This window comes from Malaya genurostris, chromosome 2, assembly GCF_030247185.1.
Source record: "Malaya genurostris strain Urasoe2022 chromosome 2, Malgen_1.1, whole genome shotgun sequence".
Classification (NCBI taxonomy): domain Eukaryota; kingdom Metazoa; phylum Arthropoda; class Insecta; order Diptera; family Culicidae; genus Malaya; species Malaya genurostris.
Window position 1 is genome coordinate 112,448,258 of NC_080571.1, and position 23,180 is coordinate 112,471,437.

General features: G+C 35.1%; 2 protein-coding genes across 7 annotated transcripts in view; one reads left to right on the forward strand and one right to left on the reverse strand.

Annotated features, from left to right (window-relative positions):
- LOC131427951 (glucose dehydrogenase [FAD, quinone]-like) overlaps positions 1-7,010 on the forward strand; it is a 32,402-nt gene extending 25,392 nt beyond the window's left edge. The window contains exons 2-3 of the mRNA XM_058591550.1: positions 4,898-5,148; positions 5,203-7,010. Of these exons, the coding sequence (XP_058447533.1) occupies positions 4,898-5,148; positions 5,203-6,602 (1,651 nt within the window). The 3' untranslated portion in view covers positions 6,603-7,010. The remainder of the gene's footprint in view (positions 1-4,897; positions 5,149-5,202) is intronic.
- LOC131427964 (flotillin-2) overlaps positions 1-23,180 on the reverse strand; it is a 475,383-nt gene that overhangs the window by 180,057 nt on the left and 272,146 nt on the right. The gene's annotated exons all lie outside the window — the stretch shown is intronic.

A 23,180-nucleotide genomic window follows, 5' to 3' on the forward strand; every position in this document is an offset into this window, starting at 1 on the left:
ATTATCAAATTAGAGCGAATTCAATATCGTTGTTTGCGAATTGCTTTAGGCAGCATGCATTCGACACATACAATGAGTCTTGAAGTTCTGGCGGGAGTTCTTACATTGAAGGATCGTTTTTGGGAGCTTTCGTCGCGACTGCTAATAAGATGCGAGGTACTGAATCCCCTAGTTATTAATAACTTCGAAAGGCTAGTTGAGCTTCAATCTCAAACAAGATTCATGACTGTATATTTTAACCATATGTCACAGGAAATCAACCCTTCAAGATATATTCCTATCCGTGTCAGCCTCCTAAATGTCCCTGACTCAACTTTATTTTTCGACACATCCATGCAGCGCGAAGTGCGTGGAATTCCGGAACACCTACGCTCGTTGGAAATCCCAAAAATATTTACAAGTAAGTTCAGACATTTTGACTCTGAGAAAATGTTTTACACGCACGGATCGCGAATTGAAGAAGCGACAGGGTTTGGTATGTTCAACAATAATGTTTCGGTCTCCTTTAGGCTTCCAGAACCTGCATCTGTTTATATAGCAGAGTTAGCAGCAGTTCATTATAGTTTGAGTGTAATCGTCACATTATCTCCAAACCATTATTTTCTTTTCACAGATAGTCTGAGTGCAATTGAAGCCATTCGCTCAAAGGCTACTGGCAAAAATGAACCTTTTTTCTTGGGCAAAATTAAACAGTGCCTGAACGTCATATTGAATAATAATTATCAAATCACAATAGTTTGGGTCCCGGCTCATTGCTCCATTCCAGGCAATGAAAGAGCCGATATTTTAGCCAAACGTGGTGCTATTGAGGGTGAAATTTTTGAGAGACCAATTGCTTTCAATGAATTCTATAGCGCGTCTCTCCAAAGAACACTTGCCAGCTGGCAAGCTTCTTGGGATAAAGATGATCTGGGTCGGTGGATGCACTCATTTATTCCTAAAATATCGACAAAGGCATGGTTCAGGGGATTGGATGTGAGTAGAGATTTCATTCGTGTGATGTCCAGACTCATGTCCAATCACTACACGTTAGATGCACATCTCCTTCGAATTGGACTTTCCGAGACTAATCATTGTGCTTGTGGCGAAGGTTACCGCGATATTGACCATGTTGTTTGGACATGCGTGGAGTATCGTGATGTCAGATCTCAACTAATAAATTCCTTGCGTACCCAAGGTAGACTATCCAATGTCCCAGTTCGCGACATTCTTGCTTGTCGTGACGTTCCTTACATGAAACAACTTTATTATTTCATTAAGTCCATTGGAGTTCCAATTTAAATTTTATTTTATGTTAGATTGTTTTCTCTTCCATGAGTTCAACCAATAGCCAGCTATCTTATATTAAATAAAAGTGATGAACTGATACAAACAAACCTGAAATAGTTATAAGATCATGTACAAAATAAATGTATTTCATTTAATGTAATTTATAATAGCAACTCGCTTGATAAAAACAGTGTTTAGATTAACTAATGAATACCAACATACTAATAGGATATTCGAAATGTATTAGGTTTAAAGTACTATGTATTGTAGATGCCACGGCGAAGAAAAACTTATGTATATTGCCTATGAAATAAACGTATTTATGAAAAAAAAAAACGAATTCAAATATGTACGTGACACATAAAAAATATGTAACAACAGCAATAATTTTGACACATGGCTCATTTCATATTCAATCATGATCCGATGGTTGTTAAGAAGATCACGTAAACTCCGATGATAAAGCCATTTCTGTAATCTATGTGTTTTTTCACATAATATTAACGTGTGGATTTTTTAGTGTGCCCGTACAAAACGAATGGTTCGCCTTTCTAAAAACGTGAACCATGTTTCGAGTAAATTGTCGATTCATATTTTGCCACTTTTTCGGTTGTTAATTTCTGAAATTGCTCAACATTAGATGGACACATTCCTCCAGTTGGAACGAAACTTTCGAACCCTTCATTTGATGCAGACCATCAGTGCTCGAACAGTGGAAATGGACTCGGAATCAGGGCATTGCTTCCATTTTGCTCAGATTTACTGATATCCCCTCCGTTTCGAAGAAGTCGCTGCTTTGAAATTGGCCAGTACCCGATTGGTCAGAATTCTGGGCATTTTGGAGGAAACAAAATTGATCTTTTTAGCAGCATACCACTCCAGAACCACTTTGGAGTAGCTGACCAAATCGTGTCAAAAGATGATATTGCTCTTTGATGTAATCTTTGGATATCATCGTCAAGGATGAGATGAATGGTTCTGTTTTCCGGCTACAACTGAAAACGCTTGCAAAATCATGGACTTGTTTGCGAACTTGCCGAATACGAACTTGTATCCTACTATTTGCCGAATACGAACTTGTATCCTCTTTTGGCTTTTGACCAAAAAACTGCCTAAAATCGATTTTAATATACGTTTCGTCATCGATGAAAGTACAGCGCTTGTGTTTTGCCAAAACACGGCACGCTTCTTGGTCACTGAATTTTGTTTCAGGCTCTTGTATCCTCTCCTGGAAAAAAATTCCCGCTCCAATTGGAAGTTAGTGTTGTACCTTCTGGCCACCTTTCGGAGCTTACGATCCCTAGTTCCAGGGTTTTTTTAAGGTCCGCTGATTTTCTTTCTACACCTAGCGTTTCCTCGTGAATTTATAGCACTCGACAAATTGTTGTTATCAGCACTGCATGCGCACAGTTTCTTCTTTCGAGTTCCATTTGATGTTATTTCGGAACGCAATCGACTATTTGATCAAACTTGCACCTGTTATTCTCTATATAAGTGTAAGCCCAACCACTGTCAAAGATTTTCTATTTCCAACACTAGAGACGTGCTAGTGGTGCGCGAGCGGCGTACCAATTTACATTTAGTCAGTTTTTATAATGTAGCTAATCATTTGAAGTAACGAACAAGATAGTGTTTATTTTTCTCATATACAGCGAAATTTCATCACTTTTCATAACCTTGGAAGACAACCAGTAATGTTTACCAATTTGTCGGTCAACTTGCAATAACACAGTCGTAAAAATTCTTCATTTGTGTCTTTACCTTTCCTTTATATCGTATGGTAGTTTTACTACCATCATGTTGGACCTGATAGTTTTGAATGTCCACTAGTATTACCAGACACTCTGAAACTGTAGACTCGCTTGGCTGTGTTATTACTAAATGGCAAATAAAAAATGTAATTATCGCGACTAACAATGCAGCACTCCCGAGTAGGTGCGAATAACAAATAACATTTTTCACCTTAATAACATATCTCAACATTACACTTTTCTTTAATTGTAATGACAATAAGACTTCGACCATAGAAAGCTATATCAAAGATAATTTGAAGTAAAAATGTGTAACATTTCAGATACTGCGATACAAAAAGTCTTATTTGTTATGTATCGAAAAAGATGATTTTTTGTGTTGCAAGCCAACATTCTTCTTCAAGGAAAAACGACAGCAATTATTTTCCGTAAAGGAGATTGAAACATTTAAAACGTATGTGAGTGATTTTTCTCTCCGATCAATTTTCTCGGAGATGACTGAACCGATTTCTACAAACTTAGGTTCATTTAAAAGCTAATCTTAGGTTGTGGACAAAGTTCGATGATGAAATGGCTGTTACTTCTAGGCACTTTATTCTTTCCGTTCACTTTTAAGAGAGACTGGCTGCAATACCCAGTTGTTGCCAAATGTTTTCAAAAATTCATGAAACATCGAGATCTAGTTATCTCGACAAACATTTGTTTGACAAAAATCGACTTTGTCATAAAACGTTTAATATTGTTTTGGAAAATATCGAAAATTGTCAGTGTCAGAGGTCTTGACGTTTCATGCGTTTCTAATACAAAACAAGAAAACCGGATAACTTTGAAAATTCGCATAAAAAAATCGCATAACTTCGTAAATCCGCATAAAACAACCACGTGATCCGCGTAAAAAGACCTCAGTGTACTTGAGAATGTTCTTATGACCATCACTGAGTTGCTATATTTCGACTATGATGGATTTTCATGGCAGAAGATGTTTATGATTTTGATCATTTTGAGTTCATGGATAATTATCCTTAATTCTATGAGAAGACAAATTGATTGATTTCGAGGGTTTTCAATCATGACGGTAACGGATTTCTTTACTTGTAAACTAGATAATAATATCGTGTAGAAACACCTGTTAAGGACTAGTATTTGTCAGAAACAGAAATTTATACTTGAATTTTTTATTTTTTATTACATTTAAAAAAAATACGCATACTGTAAGCTAAGTTGTACTATTGCAATCAAAGAAAACAAACTGTGCCCAATCATGCAGAGCTAAATATGTTTTCTTAACCGATTAATTACTCATCTCTATCCTAACGTATATTGATGAGAAAATTGAGCAGCTTATAGCTCAATCTCCTCCGCCGAAAGTGGAGCTAGAGTAACAATATGAGCCGCTAATTCCCTCAGATTTATAAACTAGTTTTCTGATCATGAGTCGGCTTAAAAGATTTGTAATTTTAATTCATCTGACGAAAAGACACAAGCGTTGATAGAAGAATGTTTTCAAAAGCAATTCACAAATTGAGTTTTCTTTGCTATTTGAAGCTGCGTTCCCGTTCAAATGGTTTTAATTTGTTTGCCAACCAAACGCTCTAGTTGGCATGGTATTGCATGTTTAATGTTAAGTTTCAAGGTCTTTGAAACTTGATTAGTCACAATGATCGTGTTGAGTTTGGCTAGTCTGCTTCGATGCTTCATTCATGCATAATAATTAATCTAGTGTGTCATGGTATCTACAGTGCTATGAACATTGAAGAATGAAGCGTTGACCTAAAAGACGTATATAATTTACATTTATTGTTTAAATAGTGTCTATAGTTCAGAATAGCGTTAAAATCCATTTCCCTAATATTCTACGTTCCTCTTTCATTTTTCAGAACTCAACCTCAGAAGACGGCATGTCAGGCCATGAAGGAGCACCGATGCTGCTGGACGCGCGGAAAAGTGCTGGGCGGCTCGTCTGTCCTCAATACAATGCTGTACGTTCGGGGGAATAAACGAGACTTCGATTTATGGCAAGCTCTCGGAAATCCCGGATGGGGTTACGAAGATATACTACCGTACTTTAAAAAATCTGAAGATCAACGAAATCCCTATCTATCGCGAAACAAACGACAACACGCAACGGGTAAGGGCTAGAATTTGTCAAACTTACAACTTCTTGTGACATTTGTTATTCTAGGTGGTCTTTTGACAGTGCAGGACTCGCCATATTTGACACCGTTAGGAGTTTCATTTTTGCAAGCCGGAGAGGAGATGGGCTACGACATTGTCGACGTAAATGGTGAGCAGCAAACAGGATTCGCCTTTTTCCAATTTACGATGCGACGGGGAACCAGATGCAGTGCCTCGAAGGCATTCCTTAGACCGGTGCGAAATAGAAAAAATCTACATGTTGCATTGTTCTCTCATGTTTCGAAAATTATCATGGACCCGGAAAATAAACGTGCTCTGGGTGTGGAATTTATTCGGGACGGATTGAAGAAGGAAGTATATGCAACCCGGGAAGTCATTCTGTCGGCTGGAGCTATCGGGACTCCTCATCTATTGATGTTGTCTGGCATTGGACCGAGAGAAAATCTGGAACATGTTGGAATTCCCGTAATACACGAGTTGCCAGGAGTTGGTCAGAATCTGCAAGACCATATTGCAGTAGGAGGATTGGTTTTCCGAGTCGATCAGCCCATTTCAGTGATCATGAATCGGCTAGTGAATTTAAATTCTGCTATCCGATATGCAGTGACAGAGGATGGACCACTGACGAGCAACATTGGACTGGAAGCTGTCGCGTTTATTAACACGAAATATGCTAACCAATCGGATGACTGGCCAGATATAGAATTTATGTTGACGAGCGCCTCCACGCCCTCTGACGGGGGAGATCAGGTGAAAAAAGCACATGGTCTGAAGGATGAATTTTATGAGTACATGTTCAGTGAAATTAACAATCAGGACGTATTCGGTGTGTTTCCAATGATGTTACGACCCAAAAGTCGAGGCTTCATTCGGATTCAGTCGAAGAATCCGCTGCGATATCCATTACTGTATCACAATTATCTCACGCATCCCGACGATGTGGGTGTGCTACGCGAAGGAGTCAAGGCAGCAATCGCATTCGGCGAAACCCAGGCCATGAAACGTTTCGGTGCCAGATTTCACAGTAAACAGGTGCCGAATTGTAAGTACTTGCCAGAATTTACCGACGAATATTGGGACTGTGCCATTCGTCAGTACACAATGACAATTTATCATATGAGTGGAACGGCTAAAATGGGCCCCCGAGGAGATCCGTACGCAGTGGTAGATAGTAAACTTCGTGTGCACGGCATCAAAGGTTTACGGGTTATCGATGCCAGTATCATGCCTCGAATAACTAGCGGAAACATTAATGCCCCAGTCATCATGATTGGTGAGAAGGGAGCCGATATGATCAAGGAATTGTGGTTACAAAGGTCCTCGAACTACAACAGACGGGGGAAGCGGGAACGTGATCCTCTGGCAAATGTTACCCAAATTAGTCTCAATGAAACTATCACCGCCAGTACCAATACTAGTTTAAAGAATGAAACCACCATTAGCTAGGATTAGAAAAAATCGGGTGTATGTATCTCTGAATTAGTTAATAGAATTCATAACCAGGTTGTAACACACCAAAACATCATTGCAAGCGTTAGCTATCTTCATGTTTATCACCTTCAATTTAGAAACCATGTAAATAACTAATTGATAGAATACATAAACCTGTATGTTTCTTGTACCTTAATGTCATTTTGTAAATTGCTTAAATTTTACCGAGTAATCATACATGTTTATGATAATGAAAATGACTGAGTATTTAAGTTACTGAAACCGTTGTTACAATTGTGTAAAAGCTAGCGAAATGATTGAACGAGATGACGTGTGAAATAAATTTACGATATGTGTTCACTAAATACGTGCCATCCATTGATAGCAAACTCCGAAAGATATCCTCGCCCATCAACCGTCAATTTTTGTCTGTGGTAGCCGAAGAACGCCTAAGTCTTATTAAATAAGTGATACGATGATCCTTATAATTGTGCCACTTTAAATAAATTAAATATTTTAAACATGTAACATCCAGAACAGGAATCCACCCGCTGGGTTAATGTTGCCATGTCGTAAAAAGTTTGTTTATCGCTTTTCATGTTTCATTTATTCAGAATATCATTTCAGCTTATTCATCCGGTTTCCGAAAAATTACATTGAGGAGTGTCGAGAGTTTTGAGGGTCACAACGCCGGTTTTCCCCAAGTCATCTATATAGGGAATTGTTTTTAGTGTATAGCCTAAATTTTTTTTGTAGAAAATAATCAGATTGGAAAAATAAACAAAAAACCTATTCTTAACCCACTGTTTTACGTGTTCCAAGAACAGTTCAGGTAGACAAATTTATGCCTGATTCCAATCGCAATATAAAAAATTATAAATATATTAATAGCGAACGAACCCGGTGAACGACCATAAAGCTTGCTTCAGATAGAATTGGAACAAAGACAATTGCCTGTATTTCAGTTATTTATTATTGAATTCACGATCTTTTTTATACAAATGTAGCGTTTTCTTCATACTTTTAATAAAAAATACGGATAATATTATTCGAAGGAATCCTCGATTTTTTCAGTAACACGGCTCATTAGGCGGCGCACACCTTCTTCGGCCATCGTTTTAGCTATCTTATTCTACCAGGTCGTCATCTGATTGATGTCTTTGACAACCTTTCCCTTTGCCTTGAGTCTCCTCTTCATGACCGCTCAGTATTTCTCAATAGGGCGGAATTGGGGGCAGTTGGGTGAATTAAGGTTTTTCGGAACAAACTGGACCCCTTTCTCTGCATACCATTCTTGAACGACTTTGCTGTAATGACAGCTTGCCAAATCTGGCCAAAACATTACGGGATTGTCGTGGGATCGAATGAACGGCAAAATTCGTTTTTGGAGATACTCTTTTTGGTATAGTTCCGATGTCATTGTCCTATTTGTAACGAAAACTTTCATTTTTTTGCCACAGCTGCAAATGCTCTGCCAAATCATAAATTTTCTTGCAAAGTTGTCGGCAAAAACAAATTTAAATTTGGCTGGAATATCCCCTGGAGCCGTTGCCAAGTATAATTTTTGACCTGGGATTTGCCCGAAATCAGCCTTGATATAGGTTTCATCGTGCATCCGAAGACACCCGTCGAACTAGGTCAGCACCTGGTCATATAGTTTCCGAGCACGAATTTGGCCACACTATTCTATTTTATGGTCCGATTTGGCTGTTTGCTAGCTTGATACGACTTGATTTCTTTCTGTAGTCGAGTTCTCCTAACGGTACTATGGGCAGCACCGAATTTTCTAGACAAATCACGGTCCGACAGATTAGGATTCCTCTTAATCGTCTTGAAAATCTTACCACGCAGTTTCCGGTCGATAGTTCCACTCCGACGATTGGCTTGAGGCTTCCGAATCGTCGTCAATGTTTCCTTATACCGTTTGATAACGCGCCATACTGTATTTCTGGGCAATTTCAGCTGTTTAGCTAGCCTAGATGCAGACCACAATGGATTTTCCACATAACTGTGCACAATTTTTTCCCTTCTTTCGGCTTCCATGTTGATTGTTTACAAAGTACAGTCGATTTGCGGAATGTCAAAAGATCATACGTGAAGCTGACAAAATTCACGACACGTGGGCGCCAAGAACTTCAAAATCCGTCCACCAGGAGCGCCACAAAAGCAATGAGCAAAAGTTTGTTCCAACTCTAAATGAAGCAAGCTTTAATTAGGTTAAAACCGGGGGTAAATAAACGATATAATAATAATAATAATAATAATAATAATAATAATAATAATAATAATAATAATAATAATAATAATAATAATAATAATAATAATAATAATAATAATAATAATAATAATAATAATAATAATAATAATAATAATAATAATAATAATAATAATAATAATAATAATAATAATAATAATAATAATAATAATAATAATAATAATAATAATAATAATAATAATAATAATAATAATAATAATAATAATAATAATAATAATAATAATAATAATAATAATAATAATAATAATAATAATAATAATAATAATAATAATAATAATAATAATAATAATAATAATAATAATAATAATAATAATAATAATAATAATAATAATAATAATAATAATAATAATAATAATAATAATAATAATAATAATAATAATAATAATAATAATAATAATAATAATAATAATAATAATAATAATAATAATAATAATAATAATAATAATAATAATAATAATAATAATAATAATAATAATAATAATAATAATAATAATAATAATAATAATAATAATAATAATAATAATAATAATAATAATAATAATAATAATAATAATAATAATAATAATAATAATAATAATAATAATAATAATAATAATAATAATAATAATAATAATAATAATAATAATAATAATAATAATAATAATAATAATAATAATAATAATAATAATAATAATAATAATAATAACAATAATAATAATAATAATAACAACAATGATAGCGAACTTCCCGGCAGCCGGCTGTCCGAAGTTTTACGAGTTTCGGAAGAATTTTAGTATTTTAGTAGGAATGCAGTTTTCTGTGCACCAGAAAGGCTTTAGTGTACAAAACTTCAGTGTCAAAACGTTAATAAGAAGTTGTGCATAAAAAAGGATCGTGCACTAATCAAAAGGTTAAAATGTGCTGATTGCGATAGGTGGTTTTCACACCGCGTGAATTCACGTCTTCTGAGACCGACATATATAAGCGTCAAAAATGATTCATTTTACAGAAAATCTAACACATATTTAATGCATTCTGATATACTTTGAAGGGCTGAAACATGTAATTTTACGCGTCTGCTTTAAATGTAATGTATGTTCGACACATATGTAAGTCATACTTGTAAAATTCAGTCATTTTATGATGCGGATTTACGTCACCGATAAATTTCATTATTTTTTGCTGAGTTGTGTTGGACTTGATAAACGACCATCAAGACCAGATGACTGGAATTGTACAAAATGTCAACAGCGCAATGAATAATACGCACCAATGATGAAAGACTTGAAGATGAAAAATATGACGCTCCAAGCAGAAGTTTCAAACAACGGGCCGATTTTTAAGCTGACGCGAATACACGAAAGGACATTGTCATCCCTCGTGACTTCGTTTCAGAATAAGAGTTTAATGGATGACGCAATGGCAGAACACTCTTAAAATTCATCTAGCTGGACGGTTTACTTAAAATGTTTAGCGGAAATGCCAGAGAATTTAATAAAATTTTTGAAGAGCCCACAAAAGATTGTCAATTCAATAATTTAGAAAATTTATCCAGGCTTCGGACGGTATTGGAAAATAAGGCCGCAAGATGCGTCCAGTAACTTATGCTACCCTCAGAAAATGATGATAAAATATTCAACAGACTTGGAGAAGTATTCGATTCTCCAAAAATAGTTTTTGAAGAATTAGTTCACGAACTAAATCAAGCAAAAAGAGACGTCGTGGAAACATCAGACGCTATAGAAAACTTAGTCAACGAAAGAGACAAAAAGAGAATTCACATACACTAAGACCCTTTTAAGGTATACACTGAGCCGAAACGTCAAACCCAAAGTAAATGTGTAGCCTGCATATTAGATCAGAATTTAGAAATTTGTGAAAGGTTTAAACATTCGTCATCTGAAAAACGAAATGCGATTGTTAAACAAGCCAAGCATATCTGGGTGAGACCCCTTTAACTGAATACAAGGACGAGAAATCCAAGCTGTTAATTGGTCTAAATCATAGCCATTTATTGGTTAAAAAAGCGTTAACAGAAAGGCACTTGAACCCATAGCCATAAAAACAAATGGTTAGTGTTCGCAGCACGTCATGATTATGCAGCAAGCAAATACGAATTTAGGAAAACAATAAAAAAATTCAGGATAACAAAGGTGTAATGACTACCCCAGGCACAGGCAAGCTTTACCAGAATAAACGAAATAGATGAAACAATGAGTATTATAGCAGACGACTATCTGTAATAGAAATTACACTGAAGATTATTCAAATTCTTAAAAGAAATCTGATATGCATACATTAACTAAGATTGCTCAAGAGATGATAAAATGCGGATAAATACTCTGAGACCTTTCTTATACTTTCAATCAGTTTCTATTTACATTAATTAATTAAAACAGACACACGACTTAATTAAAACAGACGACTATACTGCAATAGAAATTACACTGAAGAGTGTTCAAATTCGAAAAATGAAATCCGATTATTCTCCGATCCTTCAAATAGAAACCACGCTCTGGAATCTCACATTTGTTAAATATCATAAATATCATTCATATTGCTATTGTGGCAGAAACATTTCTTAAACCAAAATTCAATTGCAATATTTAATTTCACTGAAGAGTATTCAGACAAGAAACTGAAATAAGAAGAACAAGAATATGCAACATTATGATATTCAGACTGGAAATCTTGGTATTTCAATTATATTTCAAACATCGAATTTACCTTCTTCCAATATCTAAGTAATCGAAATAGAAACCACTCACTAGAATCTATTTTAATTCACTTCTTCTTCTAATGACAGTTACCTACCAATAATCCTGCAATGTCATTCACTTCTTTATAGTTAGCAATACGAACAAAATTCGGCCAAAACTAAGATTAGTCTTTTATGCGGCTTCAAAAGTTCAAGGCGTGTCACTGAATTCCAATTCATTGTCAGGTCCAGATGCTAAAGCGGTATGTGGTAACATTCAGGAAATGTTTCACCAAGTTCATATAAAATCGGATGACGCTCAACGATTTTTATGGCGGAACTGCAAATACGACATAAAGCCAGACGTGCACGTAATGCAAGTAACGACTTTCGGAATTTTAATGCTCAAAAATACGCATTAACAAACCCTGACAAGTATTTGCGATTGAGAAGCAGCATTATGTTGATGATTATTTAGATAGTTTTCATGAAATTAATAAGGCTGCAGAAATGATTTCAAATGTAATTGAAATCCAACAAGTGTCTGGGTTTCATATTCGCAACTTCATTACAAATTAAAAGCCTTTGGTCGACATTAAATTAATTTCAATTCAGAGCAAAACAAAACTGTTTACCATTCAATAACAAAATTTTTACGATATTAAAAATAATAAGGATCAAGATGTAGGTGAACCCAACAGACTTCAGTGTACGCGGTTTCACTGGCAAAAGAATTGGATAAAGAGCTAGTTTAATAGAAATTACACTGAAGAGTATTCAGACTAGAAACTGAATACTTTGACTCAGATCAGAATGAAAAGTATCGTATTATCACTACGTTACTCAGAAGCTGGTCAGCATATCGAATAATGAAATAATTCGATGTTATCCAATATATGACTGAGCCAAAACACTACAAGAGGACAAGAGGGGTAAATACCACATAATTTCATTAAAACATACTAGAAGTATTGTATTATCACGATGTTACCAAGAAGCTGTTCAGCATATCGAAAACTCTACTGTAATAGAAATTACACTAAAGATATTTATATATTCACTGTAATGTACTAAGATTGCTCAAGAGATGATAAACTGGCACTCTCATTTTTCATAACTCGTGGTCTGTTCTAAGGGCAATGAATGAATTTAATGGGTAAACACACTGAGGTATTTTTTATAACAATAGGTATTATCGCAGACCTTTCTTATACTTTCACTCAGCTTCTAGTTACATCAAGATACCATATAACTTAATTAAAACAGACAACTATACTGCAATAGAAATTACACTGGAGAGTACACAAATAATACACATGTACTTTACTAGCAAAGGGAGAACTCAAGAATAGTTGTTCACTGAATCAAACATAATCTTTTATATTGCGATTGAAATCATATACAGGTACATCATATACTACCTGAACATGTTTTTTCTATCTGAATTATTCCATGAGGGTAGTCATTATATCTTGTCATTTTGCTCAATCTATGATACCTATAGTTGAACAAAAGCTATGATCATACGTTTGTATTTAAAACTGTAAACATATTAGTTTAAAATAATGCCTTTGGAAATCTACACAGAAATAAAATAATGATATTTTTTGAAATAGTACTGTGCAATGGTCATCAGTTGAATCGAAAATTACATTGAATACCATCATCGAAGTAAAGCTAAATTGTGTAAGAACGTAGAGTGACGAAATAAACATATATTAATAACAATAACATAGTTTTAGAATATTTATCATTTGGTACTGTGCAATGGTCATCAGTTGAATCGAAAATTACATTGAATACCATCATCGAAGTAAAGCTAAATTGTGTAAGAACGTAGAGTGACGAAATAAACATATATTAATAACAATAACATAGTTTTAGAATATTTATCATTTGGTATTTTTGCGTTGCGAATCAAATAACAAGGTGGGAAATTGGGCGAATCAGTCTTGTAAGGGTTGATGCATAAAAATGCTATGAAACTCGTTTGCTTGTGATAAACCATCGAAGCTTTGAAGCTTTTCTGCCACTATTCGCTTACGACGAACCGGTGCTGAGATAAACCGTTTTTGATTATGTTTGTAACTCTCTTATGAAACCAAGTATCGGACCGGGATCGATGCAAGTAAACAACGGAACACGACATGGCTCAGAATTATATTGCAAGGGTACTTTGTGGTGTTTTCGGGTTTGTAGTTTTGTTGTACAAGTTATCAAGTATTTCCGTCTTGGTAAATATGAAATACAAAATTGTTCTTGGTACTAGTAACTGGACGTAATTCGATGGAGGATGAAACGTTCGATGTATACAGTTTTCTTCCCCACATCTTCCCATTCTTAAAAAAACTGAAAAACGCACTCACGAATAGAAAAATCTCACCAAATAAATACCATCGTGATTTTCGCTACTACGGCGATCGACCGGCTAAGCAGAGTTGCCAATGTTCCAGATTTATCTGGTATTACCAGATTTTTCTGATTTTAGATTTTAACACTCAACACCAGGTTGTGAATTTCTCTTGATTTTAAAATATAATGAATGTGAAATTACAGTTTGCTCAGTTCTATTTTAATAAAATCGGAATAAATATTAAAAAATGGCAAATAAGTAGAAAACATCGAAAATTAATTCCTGCAGAGACATTGCGCCACAGTATAATCACAAATTTTCGCTCCAGTAGAGTTAAACTGTACGTCTGTGTAGGCTTTCAAATTGCTATGAACGAGATCTTTGTTTACTAACAAGTCGAAGATGAGATGTGAAGGAGCAAATGGAACTTTTTTCGTTAACATAGATTATGCCAGATTTTGCCAGACTTCAACTTCCGATAGGATCAGATTTTATTTTTTAGCATTTGGCATCTCTTCTGCAGCCAAGCAATGCTGAGCGAAAAGCTCTGGCGGAAAGCACGAACGCAGCAGGATTGCGCAAGTTACTTGTATGCGATGGGTAAACTTGCGAAGAAGAGAAATGATACGGAGAATAAAACAACTTTACAAAAACAACAACAGAGTGCAGTATATACAGTACAGTCGGAAAGTATTAGAACAAAATTTGAAATAATTGTTTTTCAGTTTACCGCCTTCAATTTGCATGATACTTTACATATATACTGTACAATAGCGATTAGGTTTCAGTGAGAAATCACCTTTTTTAAGTTTAATAATAATTGTTTGCAAACTATAAGGTAATTCTTTTGGCTACCGTTGAGTACAATTCATTCGTGTGTAATCAATCCAAATAGTATAATGTTGTGAACACAAGGGGAGAGTCGCTTAACACAAACTGTATTGTGCCTCTAAAAAAACACGTGATTCACTGTGAGTCTAAGCGTGCACGCTGTTCCCCATGAAACAGCTACTTGTCAAAATTGAGCCCTTTGCGTGCCGCAACTGTGCAACTGTATGAAAACGAGAGTGCCAATATTGATAAATGCGCCAACGCATTGTGTTAATGTGTGATTGGAACATTGTTCTAAGCGTCCTCCCCTTGTGTGAACAGGATTATTTATTCTCGAAAATTCATACATTGGCAATACCAAAAAATGCTTTTGCAAATTTTAACAATCCTTGTTTTAATAAGATTGCAAGTAGAACCTTCATAATGGGCTCATTACATGGGTCAAATATACATGTTTTATACAGAGCAATTAAAAAACTGAACAGTAGAAAAAGTGGCAAAATCTGGGTCGACTTGCTGCGATTTGGATGAAAGTTTACACATGTCTTTAGTATGACAAACTAAACCAGTTTAACTCAGGGGAACATAGGGTGACTGTATTCTTTTTTGAATATTTGTATTTTGAACTTGTTATTAAAAAGAACATTTGATGTAAATTATATTACAGTATTATGAAAAATGAAGTAAATAGCCATGAAATATAAACACTAGAATTTAAGTTTGATCAAAGCAATTCAATTCGAACTGCTCTGCACTGACGAGTCTAAGACGGAACGTGAACAGAAATAAAAACGGTTATGTACCCTAAGCACAAACATAAATTAACCCCTAAATGACTAGATTGTGATTCTACAGATCAAAACCATTTTATGTTTCTTCTAGAAGTAATCATTATCGCGATACTTGAATATGAAAGTCATAGAACTTAAATTTTTATTGAATTTATAGAATCTACATTAACAATTTTAGTTTCAAATACAAACATAAAAATGAAAATGCAATGTTGTTAATTGCTAATATAGTGACTTTCTCTGTCAATTGTAGAAAACTGTATGAACCTCAGCGCTGCTCAGAAAGTACAAGGCCAAACGAGACAAAGAGATGGTAGTCGGATAGGGCCCAATTGGGTGAGGAAACTGCATGGTCAAGCACTTCCAACAGAAGACTTCCCAGTGGGTCACGAACGCCTTTTGGCTCACAAGAAATCTAGGGTTAAGCATCGACATCGATGGTACGGCGAAATCGATACGGTCGGAAGATCATGCTGTGTGTATTATGGGACCGGACCGATTTGATCTACTTCGACCTTCTGAAACCTGGTGAAACTGTCTACGGTATTGGCTTACAACAACAAATGAACGATTTGAGTCGAGCAATTGCGAAAAATTGTCCAAATTATAGAGATATATAGAAAAGATTAATGTAGTCTGTCTACTTAGCGCTTTATGTTGAACTGCTAAACGAACTAAACATAAACTGTGCTGATGAGTCAAATATGAAACTAAAAAGAAAGCATAAAAATAAATATGTGTGCTTAGTACAAAGCGGTTACTTGTAACTAAACCCTTAGATGAATTTTGTTTTGCCGGAGCATGCGACCTTCATAAGGTCTAAATCTTTGAATGTTCGAAACCGCGTTTCACATATTCCAAGTGTTAGAACTCGATCGCTATAAACTTCCACAAGTGCACGAACACTTTTTTTCTTGATTAACAATTACAAGCGGCTCATATGCTCAATACTCGGTTCGTACGCCGACATATTTGACGCACGATAAAATCTGATTGTAAGAACTATTTTAAAAAACGTCAACACAGTCTCGACTATTAATTCAACGAATTGAATGCTACCGATAATAAAAACTGGAAATAAATTAGGTGTACACCTGATACTATGATGTTTTTTTTAAAATTCCTATGACTTTTTACCTTATAAAGCTTGATGACAAGTGGTCCATACCTGAAATGATAAATAAAATACATATTATTAAATCTGACAATACACGAAATGGAACTCTTGCTACATACAACAACTGAAGAATTAATTCAGTATGAAACTGTTAATTTTTGCTTACATAGTAAACATTCGAAAAACGTCACATACCACCCAAATTTGAGAAGGCCAAGGACGAATCGTGCACAAAGAAATAAAAATGTTCATTTGCATATTAGATAAATAAAACCCGTGTCATGAGATTACCAGATGAAATCTTTCGTTTACTTTTAACACTCCTCTCACGGCATGACAATTGGATCGACCTCCGGGGTGTGACCTATGCGTGTAGATCCCAGATAGGAGGGAAGCATGTATGTGTACGAGTTTAGCAAGTGTGACTTATGAACGAACCAACGACTATTTCACAGCCAACCTGGCAGTCAACTAAGTAGTTCATTCAGAGAACTTTTAATCCATATATCAGTCTTTGAGCAGACGCACCGTTTTCACTTTATGTAATATGGAAAAGCTCTTCTCATTGGATGTTGTACGTAACAATTAAACTGTATAAAACCGAACACGAAATACACAAAAAGTCACTTGCTCGTGGGAGCGGAAGTACGAATAAACGCATAAAAAGATATAATTTACTGCATTGACGCACACCGCTTTGCATTTCCCAAACCCGTGCACAGTCACTTCCTTTATTCGCATTTCTCTCGGCATTTCGCAGTCAAGTTCAATGTTTTTTCGATACGTTGCGTAGCGCACCTGTAACGATTTCTGTCGTCAATGCAAATGTGATGTTATTTTCGTTTTTGCTGGAATTGAATTGATTGATTGCTAAACCGTCATCAAAAGGGGGAGAGTAGCTCAGGATTAACATTTTTTTGAATAGGTATATCGACAATTGGTGAAATATTGTGAATTGAAATCCTTTATGATTGAAATTCGTAGCTTATTGTGAGATTAATCCATCCAGGTGGTGATGAGCTCACTTCGTCCGCGTTCCTTGTAGCAATTTTTTATATAAATTCGTAAGTAATGGTATCATTTTTCAGTGATGGCATTATAAGAAAACATGAATCCACCGGCTGACACCAATCAAGCCCACACATTTTCGTACCAAATAAGTTGTTTTGGTGCTTGGTTTAAAATTTATATGATCAACTAAAGATCTTTCCAGTGGAATTAAATGTACACGTATACTAATATATGCCACATATATGAGTGACTACATGCATTTTGTATTACATGATAATTTTACAAGACTAAATCAATTGAAGCGAGAATTGGTGGATTTCAACCTGGGTCACGTGGTGGAAGCTTTGTGTTTCCTCCGGAAAGTCTAAAATGAGTAAGATGCACCCTTCTAACAAACAAACCATCAGACAGTTTTATGCTGGTACAGTACAAATAGGCCGGCTGTTTTTACTGAAAAGCCTCATAACCCGTTTTGTCTTTCTTAATAGCAGTAATATGAAAGCTATCTGATAATCAAATCAGAGTATGTCATTCCGCATCCACTGGTAATGCCTTGAACAGAGGCTTCACACATTCATACCTACATATTATGAGACAAATCCATCCATGAGTCCAAGTTCAATAGCTCAACAGACGCCTTTGTTCGAGTCACAGGATGAGCATTGTTTTGCATTATCTTGATTATCCGAAAAACTGATATATAATCAGTCTTTCTCAAGACTAAGACACTAATCAGTCTTTTTAGGGCTAGTCATCCAGAAAAATATTCTTCGATCTAATCAGTATTTATTATTGTTGTTGTGTTTGAATTGTGGTAAATCGCATTCGAAAGACGTCATTGATAAATTTTCATGTTCTAATCGTAATGGAAATCATAAGTCCAATTATTTGAAATGTCCTTTCATGGACAAAATTTTAAACGCTCGTTCGCTTAAACAACAACAAGACAATTCAACGACTGGAAATCAAAAAAACGATACAAATGCCATGCCTAAATCGTCTAAGGCACTTATTTCTTCGAATGCTAAACAAAAAACAGGTACGTCTTTCAATTCGTCTTCTAACGAAAACAATTTATTATCAGGTAGATCGGCCACGTCATCTTTTTGATCTAATGACAGTTATGTTAGCGTAACAGGTAAACATATACCTACCAGTATTACTCCGATGCCATTCGCTTCTTTTAACGAAGTCGATTTAGGTGATATAAGGGAAAATAAAATGATCTACCTACAAGATCAGACTTTTCAAATGATCATCCGAATGAATTCGACTGCATCACTTATTGAAGCATTTCAAGTTGAGTGGCAATTTGCAAATAATATTATGATGAATTTAAAATTCAGCAATGATGATGAATATTTTAAATTGAAACGCTCGATCTTTAAAATCGAATAAAGAGGAATTTTATAATTTTCTCAAAGTTCACAAAATTCATATTGCCATTGTGTCATTTATTGAACCAAATGTCAAATTGAAAAGCAATCCACATTATGTGGTTCAACGATTTGACAGGTCTAATGGAATGCAGTAGCAATTTTTGTCCAACGGCACATTAAACATAGAATTTCACCTTCTTTCCATACTAAAGTTATTGATTAAAACTTACATTGATTATTAAAGAAAAAAAAAAGATTTTTGAAAAGTGTTAAGCTCTACCCGGCCCTTAAAGCATTGAATTCCAGCTTATTGTATAAAATTTTCTTGATTAGGTTTCGATTTCATTATTGTGTACATGAAAATTATAGAGCGTTTTATTTTGTAACACGCGCAAAAACCTTTCGTACACATGTTGGTGCCGAATTTAAATTTTCTGCGAGAATATCGAATTTATTTGGGATTTATTAAATTAATTGATTCTTAACATCTTAACAGGTGTTAAATTTCACTGTTTGGTGTAACAAAATACTTGGATGTTTGCTTTGAACTCTCCGCTAACTACGAAATGCTTCCAAACTAGTAAATTATTATTATATCGTTTTTCCGCCTTTAATCAGGTATTGACCAAATTCAACCGAATTCCAGCGAATATGCCATTGTTTTACTAAACTTCAATCGATTGCTGAACAAAAATATTTGAGCTAGGTTTGTAGCTGTGGATCTACCTGTGAGAAATCCAATTTGAAACTATATTACCTGGTGTTAACTTCGATTGATAAACAAATATACTTTGAATATCACATATAATACCATTGCTAAAATTAGCATAACTTTTAGAAATTCTGTTAAAATATCAATTTTTTCAGATTTTTTATGAATATCAAATTATTTCACTCTACAAAGTTTATCTAGTACTGATATCAAACGATTAGTGTGCAAAATTTTATAGATGTTCATTATATTTTTATGTTGTTAAATCCCAAATATCTCTGAAGTTCTAAAAATTTTATGAAAATATCAATTTTTAAAAGATTTTGTTGCAAATATTTATTTATCAAACTACAGTTGCAGGACTGATCACACAAGGGTGAAGTACAGTGATCTAAGACAGTGCGGATCTGTGAACTCTTTTGCTATTTTGTATATAAATCCAAGATTTCGGTTAGCTTGAGCAATAATATGAGAGTAGTGGTCTCTGAAGGACAGCTGAATATCCAGTAGGACACCAAGATCTCTGACAACTGATACTCTCTCAAAACTTTCTCCGAAAATAGTGCAGCTCCAAAGAACACGCTTTTTCTTGGGTGTGAAGGTAACTACAGAACATTTGTATACACTTAGCGTTAATCGGTTACGCGTACACCAATCACAGAAAACATCGGGCTGTTTTTGCAAAACAATGCAGTCCTCTTCGGACCGAACGATGAGGAAGAGTTTTAGATCATCTGCATAAATAAGTTTACATCCTGGTGGCAGGATAAAGCAGATATCATTAAAAAAATAAAGAAAACAGCAAAGGTCCTAGGTTGCCACCTTGAGGTACACCTGACAGGTTGTAGAAATTATCCGACTCGTTATTTCCAAGTTTGACAGACAGTGTTCTACCAACAAGATACGATCTGATCCATTCAGTGAACGTTTTGGAAGCACCCAGTTTTCGAATTTTTGCAAGTAAAATAGTGTGATCCATGCGATCGAATGCTGCTTTGAGGTTAGTATAAATCGTGTCCGCCCCATCTTCCATACTTCGAATGCAATGCGATGTAAACTGAGCTAGGTTTGTAGCTATGGATCTGCCTGTGAGAATGTGACAAAAAATTTCTGTACTTTTTTGTTAATCTTGACATAGAGTGCATTAACACTTTCACTTCCAGTTACAACATAGCAAAAGTCAAAATAAATCAAAAATACCTTGTTAGAAATAATTGATTTATAAAATGTCATTTGCTTAAAATCCTAGCTATTTGACAGTGTGCAGTTTTTTTCTATATAGCTTAAATATTTAACTGAAACATTGCAGAACACACCTAATCGAAACAACAGTTTTAAAGATGTTTAAAGAATTTCCAAGAATTATTTTTTTCGGCCTTTTTCAAAAGCAATGCTGCAAGCATTCTTTGTGAATTCTTCGTTTTAATCATAGAAAATTAGTGTTCAATAATAGCAATTCTGCCATCCGATAATGACTAAAATTTTGATCAAATGTTGAATTCTCAAAACCCTTTCGATCTTAATTTCAGATGTTAAACATTCAACGGGTAAGCTAGTTTGGCTTTATTAAAAAAAATGGGAACATTGATTTCAATACAAAATTCTATTTTTTGAACACAATTCTAGTTTGAGTCAGAAATATGCATTATGAGACCCAAAACTTAATCTTTTTTGTTTTTTCATAAATACGTTTGTTTCTTAATGCAATTTACTTAAGTTTTTCTTCGACGTAGCATCACTATTACATAGAATTCTTATCCTAATATAATTCTAATATAGTCACAACGATTTGAATTTAATAAAACATATTCCTCTTATTTTTCAACTATCATATTATTTGAACCAAACGATTAACTGCTATAAATTATAAAATCAGCTGAAATTTTTATACATTTTGTTGATAATTTCGTAAACTATTTCGGGTCATAGAAGGGTCAATTATTAAATTGAAATTTCAATTGTCTTTATGAACTGTCATTGGATAGTCTACCTTGGGTACGTAAAGAATCTATTAGTTCAGATCTGACATCACGATGATTAGTCACGCACAATGATTAGTCTCGGAAAGTCCAACTTGAAGGAGATGTGTATCTAACGTGTAGTGATTGGACATGCGTCTATACATAACACGAATCAAGTCCCTACTTACATCCAGCCCCCTGAACCATGCTTATATCGATATTTTGGAATAATTGAGTGCATCCACCGACCCAGACCATCTTTATTCCAAGAAGCTTGTCAGCTGGCAAGTGTTCTTTGGCGAGACGCGCTATAGAATTCGTTAAAAGCAATCGGTCGCTCATAAATTTCACCCTCAATAGCATCACGTTTGGCTAAAATATCGGCTCTTTCGTTGCCTGGAATGTAGCAATGAGCCGGGACCCAGACTATAGTGATTTGATAATTATTATTCAATATGTCGTTCAGGCACTATTTTGTTTTGCCCAAAAAAAAACGATTGATTCTTGCCAGTCATGTTCGAGCTAAAACTTAATCTTCAACACACAATGATTAAATTCATGACAACGAAATTTGTACAACGCTTATTCGCAGAAAAGTCCAACTGATAAACTGATAAGCTGAGCTGTTTACGCAGAATATAACGTTATGCTCCAATGAAAATCATACAGTACGAATGCGATCACTTTTCCATATTCCTATTAATAAAATGCCAAGCGTTACTGGTTTTTGGGCACCCACGGTGAATAACCGCAACGTTCGTTCGAGCACGCAGGTCAACCCTCAACATTTCTCCACACGTTACACAATTGCACCGCGGATCTCGCGAGGAAATTTTTACATTTGATGTCCCAAAAAAAGCCTGAATCACTCCATACCATGTTGTGAATTGCAATGAACTCTGGCTAAAAGGTTTGCACTTAGATGGTGTTTCTATTAAGGTACCTTTGTGTTTCGTTGCAAAATAATCCAAAATGTTCATGTTTGCGAAGCGGACAATAATTTCATTTTCAACGTGAAATCCATTAACACATCATATCTATCGATGACGTAACACCTAAAAGTCTTCTTCGGCCGATGCGGGGATGAATAGCGGTGCAAAAATGTTGCTGGGCTTCCTCTGGTACAACTACATCTCATCTCGACTCCTCGGATGGTTAAGCTAAAAGCTAAAGTGCGGTGGTAAGCGTTGTGTTGTTTCAAACCAAATTATGCGGAATTGAAGTCTTATTCGATGCATTTCGCCATACGAACAAAGCTGACCGCGTTCACTTTTTTTTATCGTGAACATAGCAACAAGGATTATACAGAATTATACTTGTTACGAAGGAAAATTTTTGATCGCAAGCGGATGGAAATATCAATTTCATTTCGTTACGCGAGCCTCATCAAAGCCTCCAACAACTAGGACGCCAGATGGGTTGTAGATACGCTCTTGGACGTCAAGCTGTCCGTCAGTGGCTTTTAATGCACTTGCTCGGGCGTAAT